Source organism: Mustela nigripes, chromosome 17 (genome assembly GCF_022355385.1).
Source record: "Mustela nigripes isolate SB6536 chromosome 17, MUSNIG.SB6536, whole genome shotgun sequence".
Classification (NCBI taxonomy): Eukaryota; Metazoa; Chordata; class Mammalia; order Carnivora; family Mustelidae; genus Mustela; species Mustela nigripes.
In genome coordinates this window covers 24,101,256-24,108,435 of record NC_081573.1, presented here as the reverse complement: position 1 = coordinate 24,108,435, position 7,180 = coordinate 24,101,256, and the positions used below count along the sequence as shown (strand labels likewise).

The following is a 7,180-nucleotide window of genomic DNA, read 5'->3' as shown; positions in this document are numbered from 1 at the left end:
TTTTTTAAAGATTTTATTTATTTATTTGTCAGAGAGAGCGAGCGAGATCGAGCACAGGCAGACAGAGTGGAAGGCAGAGTCAGAGGGAGAAGCAGGCTCCCTGCGGAGCAAGGAGCCGGATGTGGGACTCGATCCCAGGACGCTGGGATCATGACCTGAGCCGAAGGCAGCTGCTTAACCAACTGAGCCACCCAGGCGTCCCGTGGACCTGAAGATTTCTTTATTGCAGTTTTAAAATTATGAATTCAGTTTCCTTAGTAGTTAGAGGGCTGTTAAAATGACCTATTTTGTATGAGGCAAAGTAACAGATATGTTCATGGGTTACAGGGCTCCTATGAGTGGGCATCAGGTCAGTGGGTGAAGGGCTTTCCTGTTTGGTGGCAGTGGCGGCAGTGGCTGCTGGTGTAACAGGTATTATATGTACCACCTCCCACCCAGCCCATTAGGCCTCACACCAGCCTGGGGAGGCAGGTGACAGCTCTTCCGTTAAGTTGTCAAATTAACATATTTCGAGTTGTTTGTAGTATTCCTTTAATCTTTTGATTTCTGCAGGGTCAGTGCTGCTATCTCAATTCATTCTTGATATTGGTAGTTTGTTATGGTCCCACAGGTCCCTAAGGCTCTATTCACTTTTCCTTTTCCGTGCATTTTCTCTCTGTTGTTCAGATTGGGTAATTTCTGTTGTTCTATCTTCCCAGTTCACTGATTCTTTGCTCTGTCTTTTCCTTTCTGCCAGGGAAGCTCCCATCCGTGGAGCTTTTAATTTCAGTTATTTTTGAGTTCTGGAAATTTCCATTTGGTCCTTTATATCTTCTGTTTATTTGATGAGGCTTTCTATTTCTTTTCTTTTTTTTTTTTTTAAAGGTTAGTTTTTTTTTGTTTGTTTGTTTTTAAGATTTTATTTATTTATCAGAGAGAGAGGCGGGGAGAGAGCAAGCACAGGCAGACAGAATGGCAGGCAGAGGCAGAGGGAGAAGTAGGCTCCCTGCCGAGCAAGGAGCCCGATGTGGGACTCGATCCCAAGATGCTGGGATCATGACCTGAGCCGAAGGCAGCTGCTTAACCAACTGAGGCACCCAGGCGTCCCTGAGGCTTTCTATTTCTGTATGTGCCTTTCATTTTTCATTTGTTTTAAGTATGTTCATAATTGCTCATTAAGCATTTTTTAGCATGGCTGCTTTAAAATCATTGTCAGCTGATTCTAACATCTCTGGACATCTTGGTTTTGGCATCTATTGACCATCTTACTCAGTTTGACATCTTCTTAACTTTTGGTATGGCAAGTGATTTTTAGTTGAAACCTGGACATCTTATACTGTATTATGAGAACCTGGATCTTCTGTTTTAGCTTTGGACACTATAGGAAGGGGTGGAGTGGAGGTTAGTGCCTTGTTACTGCCAGGTGGAGGAACGTGTAAGTCCAGGTTCTCCATTTAGCCTCACTGATACCCAGTTTGAATGCGGGAGCTGATACTGCTGGGAGGGGGTGGAAATTCTGGTTTCTCACATGGTGTCCGCTGACACTGTGCCCCACAGCAGTAACCTTGTTATCACTGGGCAATGGTGGAAGTCCAGACTTTCTACATGGTGTGCTCTGATATCACTCTAGTGGGGAGGGGGAGCGGCACTTTGTTACTGTTGGATGGCAGTGTGTAGTCTCCACTGATGCTGGTAGGGCCTTGTTACTGGCTGGTGGGATGCAAATCCTGGCTTCTTGCTTGGCCTTCTCTGACACCAAACATTGGGAGAGTTGGGGTGCCAGCAGGCACCAGCTTTGAGAAGGTGGAAGTCTATTCTCTCCTCTTGGCATTTGCCAGCATGCATGGGGCTGGGCCACTGTTTTTACCTGTGCTGTTTGGCTGGCATATTGCTTTAACTGTCTGAAAGTTTTCTGCTGTCTAGGCTGCCTGGTCCTTTGGCTGGAGAGAGCAAGCTTTTCAGGGGGCTTTTCTGGTCTGAGTCTGGTGTTAATGGATTGCCAACTTCTTCATCCTCAAGTTTGGGGAAGAAAGCCCAATTTGCAGATCTTTTACCTACTAGAGAATTAGACTGGTGTGAAGTGGGCCATGTGGGCATATATGTTCTTGTATCTCCAAAGGAGGAATTAATAATAAATGTTTTCTCTTGGCATATATTACTCTTAGAAAAATAACTCAATATACATGCAATAGATGCATTATAAATGGTTAATAGCAACACTTCTTCATGTCTGATATTGTGTATGAAATTATTCCAAAAAATTATTTCTTAAATAACTATAGAAGAGGTTTGAATAAATGATTTTTACTTCCCAAAGTGCTTAGTATAACTTCAGGAAATAAATTCTTCCTGTTACTATTAACTTCTTAATTGGTACCATGTGGTCCCAAGGGACAGTGTGAAAGAACTGGGCCATGCATGGATCTTTCTGGTTACTTTGTATAAATGAGACTCTTGAATTAGCTGCTAATTTTAATGTGTGTAGTAGTGGAGTCCATTAATTGTTTAGCTCATAGAAGTGATTTTTAAGTTACATTGGGATATTTTAAAACTGATGTGTTTTTAAAAATATCGGGTCTTTTTTCTAACCTTACATTACAATATTTTACTAGACTCATACTGTTCTCCAACTAATTGACTATCTCAGAGAGGATGTTCACGTTAAATAAGTGCAAAATTGTTGAATAATTTGTTCTTTTTCTTTGGCAGAATCAGAAAACTGACTTGTCCAGAATGAAAGGGAGTGGGACAGTAATCAGGTGTTGATAATCTTAGCCAGTGTTTTGTGTGTGTTTCTGTGTATGGTTTTTGAAAGTGATAAATGATAGACAACTTTCTGGAAATGGAACAAATGGAAATGTTGATTAGAAATATCTAATAAGCTTTCTGTAAAACACTTTATATTTACACCATGTTCAGTTTTAAGAAGTGATTGTGATAAACCTTCTCTTGTAGTCCTGCCTTTAAAAAACTGATTGTGATACCTTAAAATGTAACTTGTAGGGTGCTGGTATAGAAATATATCCTGGAAGTAAGTGCACCTTGAGTGACAATGAAATCCATCACTGCAAGGAAGGGATACTCATTAAGGTGAGTGTACCTGCTAAAACACCCTCTTTCTAAAGAGCTGGAATGGTTTCATTTAAGAAATAATTATGTTTCATTAAATTCCCATGTTGAGTTCTATTGTTTTCCGTTTTTGAAAAGCACAAACAGTATATATATCTTAATAATTATCTTGATGTGGCTAGGTGGTTACTGAGAGTCTTTTGTGAGAATACTTTGATGTCTATAGATCTGTAGAAATGACAGAAGAATGCTGTGTCACTCAGACCTCACAGGCTGTGTTACCACTTATTAATAAGTGTAGCTTTCGCCTTTATTTTTAGAATAGCTCAAAAAAAGTGAGAAGATTTTTAAAATCAGGTGTGTTGAATATGACAGTTCCTTAAAACATTTGTTTTCAATATCACAGGACTTCTTAGATGAGCATTATGACATTCCCAAAATATCCATGGTGAATAATGTCATACATAATAATGAAGGTTATGGTGTTGTCTTGGTGAAACCTACAATCTTCTCTGACCTGCAGGAAAATGTCCAAGATGAAACTGAAGGTATGCTATACTTAGTGATTTTTTAAAATAAAACCAGATCTAGTTTATTTTATTTCAGCACTAAACTTTGATTGAGGATCTTAGTCTTCTTCTCCTCCTTAACAAAGATAACTTGCATATGCTTGGACATGGAGATAGAGAAGCTTAGGGGAGCCGTTACATTATAGACTTTCAGGGTGAAGAAACTTTCAAGGTCAACTAGTTCACCTATTCATTCAAAACCCTGGTGTGTGGTTTCTTTGGTTGCCCAGTTCCCTTATCATGCTTGGCTTTCTGTACATTTCTAGAATAAAGCTGGGCACATGACAGCAGCAGTAGCTCCCGCCGGCATTTGTTAATGATGGAGGTAGAGAGGCGCGTGTGCCAGCTTGAAGCCTGCATTTCCTGGAGGGGATCATGGAGTTTATCTCTATTTTTTTATTGGCAGAATAATGCCTCCCTGTCAACTGTTTTTCTTGGCAACAAAGCTGAGCTAATTCAGTAGGAAATTCATGACTTTCAAGCCATGACCCAGATTACTATGAAATCTCAGTCAGAAGGATTAAGCACTGGCATGGGGGGAGGAAAGTAGTCCTTGTCAGCCTTTAGGACCCACTCCAGTTCTCTGTGAGTTCTTTTTCTTCCCACAGTTCTGCGGGTCAGAAGTCCAGGTGGGCTTGGGTGCATTAGGTACTTAGGGTCTCACAAGGGTGAAATTGAGGTGAATGGGCTTTTATCTGAGAGCTCTGGGGGGAAGATCTGCTTCTGAGCTCATTCATATCGTTGGCAGAATCCATTTCCTCGAGGTTGTAGGAGTGAGGTCTCCATTTTTTTCTACTGGCCGGGGATTGTTCTCAGCTTCTATGGAGGCTGCTCTCAGGTGCTTGCCCAATAACCTCTCTGTCTCAGCAACCTTCCTTAAGAGACTCTCCCTCAAAGCAAATTTTGCTCGTGCTTCAAATCTCCCTCAGGTTTTGAATTTCTTCCTGCTTTCCTCTTCTTCATCTAGCCGGAGAAAACCCTCCTTTTAGAGTCCATATGGTTAGGTTAGGGACACCTGAATTACCGTCTTAAAATCAGCTGATTAGTAACCTTAATTACATTTGCAAAACCATTTTGCCATTTAACAATCATGAGAGTAACACTGGGGTTTGGACATCAGGACATCTAGAATTCTGCTTCTCAATAAACGCTGAAGATGCTGGCGTTAGCTGCTGGAGTGGGAGTTCCTTTAGGAAGAGTGGCACTGTCTTACTAATCTTTGCATTTGGCTCCTAACACCATGCATTGTGGGTGGTAAATACCCAGACAAGGTCTGTTGAGTGAATGAGAATCTAGGATATAAAGAGAAAAGAATTCAAAATTGGTAGTCCTGTATGAGAGTCAGAAAGCCTTGGTACAAAGGGTAAGACAGCTGTTCATTGAGATACTTATGGCAAAGAGCTTATAGAATCCAGTTGGATGATAGCAGGAATCCTTGGCAGAAAAAAACTTGAAAGCTCTAATAGAATGCAGAAATATATATATCTGCATATATATATATATATTTTTTTTTTTATTGTGTTCTTTTGTACATTTAACTTTATTTGTTACAATCTGTTTGTTTCTTTAGAAGATAGAGCACTTAAAATTCCGACAAGTGAGGAGGCAGGCACAGCGGAAAGGGTGGATCTAGAAGAGCTGATTCAGTGTGCAACTGGCAAAATGGAGCTTTATGCAAGATCCAGCCTTTCTGAGCAAGTCGAAGGCAACTGTGAAATTGTAAATGAACTAGTTGCTGCCTCCACACAGAAGGGCCAGATGAAGAAGAAGAGGTTGAGTGAACTGGGGATCACGCAAGCTGATGACAACTTAATGTCACAGGAGATGTTTGTTTCAATTGTGGGGAACCAGTTCAAGTGGAATGGGAAAGGGAGTTTTGGCACATTTCTTTTCTGACCACCATGATGTAAATAGATAGCAAAATATTGGATTTTGTACATGCTGCCCCGAAAATCACTGCTGCTATCATAGTTTGCTTCATGTCTATATTTTATATTTGATAAATTTGATTGGGTTTGAATGAAATGTACATCTATTTCTATCTGCAGGTGTTGCACATGAAATATTCCCTCTATATAAGGAGGGTCATGAAAACATATAATATAGAAAATACTTAAAGATTTATTATCTAGAAAGTCTTGCTTTCAAACACATCATTCTGTCATATTATTAAGCCTATCAGTAACTTTCTAGTGTAAATATGCTTTTTAACCTAGCACTTCAAAGATGAGGAAGAAAGTCAGGGGATGCAAGATGAGTGCCCAGAAATGCAGTAAGTGTCAAATGTGCAGTGTTCTTACACTTGTCTTTTTTTCCAAATTATAGCAAGTCTGATTTCCATGCCGCATTTGCATAATACTTGTCTTAAAATAAAAGCTTTTATGATTGGGATGTTATCTGCATAATCAGACTTATTATTGAGAATCTGAGTGGGATGCATTTTTATGTTGAACTGTGTAATCATCAAAACAGTAATAGATAGCATGGCAGGTCTGAAACATAGGAGATGTGTTATTCAGAGCCAATGCGTATGTAGAGCATTTTCACTGTTGCTGAATATGAATGATTAAAAAGAAGGTGTTTTTCTTTTGCCATAACAGTATTCTGATCAAATTTCTAATGTCTTACACACAGTGATTACTTTTACAATCTATATCAGCTCTGTGTTCTTGAGTTCTGTGTTCTTGAATGTTGTATTGTAAAACACAGCTTTTGAAAAATATTTATATTTTTAAAAAGTATATGGGACATTAATATGATTACTTATTAAAATTAAAATGATGAAATAATAAATTGAATGTTGTTGTATTTTTCCAGAAGCTTTTTGGTCCATAGTGCTATGTAGCATATGTGGTCCTTTGGAATGCACACAATTTTTTTTTTTAATCTTTTTAGTGTTTCAGGAGTATTAAATTTTTCTTCAGTATGGTTATTTCTTATATTTATATACATTATTTTTATTTTTCAGATGCTACTAAATGTGGAAGAATTTATGTTGGGTATTTTGTTTGATCATTGAAAGACATTTTTCTTTTACTCTTTTTAAATCCTGTTGCAGAGGTAATGCTAATTATTTCTGCATCAACTTGAGTCAAATACTGATTTAAAAACCACTTATTCAACTTTAAAAAAGAATCAGATTGGTTTTCCATTCAAATTTCCACGTTATCTTGGAGTTTAGATTTCATATATTGTAACTTGCTGGAATGTCAAGAGAATGACAAGTAGCAAGATAAGTGAAGTTAATACTTTCTTTATTCCTTTTTATAACATGATAGTTTTTAGATTTCATTTCTATTTTAGTTAAATCTAAACTTACATTTTTTTTTAAAGATTTTATTTATTTATTTGCCAGAGACAGAGGGAGAGAGAGCGAGCTAGCACAGGCAGACAAAGAGGCAGGCAGAGGCAGAGGGAGAAGCAGGCTCCCTGCCGAGCAAGGAGCCCAATGTGGGACTCGATCCCAGGACCCTGGGATCATGACCTGAGCCGAAGGCAGCTGTTTAACGAACTGAGCTACCCAGGCGTCCCTAAACTTACATTTTTATTCACATGATAAGTTA

General features: G+C 38.8%; 1 protein-coding gene across 2 annotated transcripts in view; it reads left to right on the top strand.

The window, feature by feature from the left end:
- Positions 1-6,398, top strand: part of SHCBP1 (SHC binding and spindle associated 1) — a 29,919-nt gene extending 23,521 nt beyond the window's left edge. For both annotated transcript variants that reach the window (XM_059383881.1, XM_059383880.1), the window contains exons 11-13: positions 2,983-3,069; positions 3,455-3,596; positions 5,188-6,398. In XM_059383881.1, coding sequence (XP_059239864.1) covers positions 2,983-3,069; positions 3,455-3,596; positions 5,188-5,513 — 555 coding nt within the window. In that variant the 3' untranslated portion in view covers positions 5,514-6,398. The remainder of the gene's footprint in view (positions 1-2,982; positions 3,070-3,454; positions 3,597-5,187) is intronic.
- Positions 6,399-7,180: the final 782 nt, after the last annotated feature.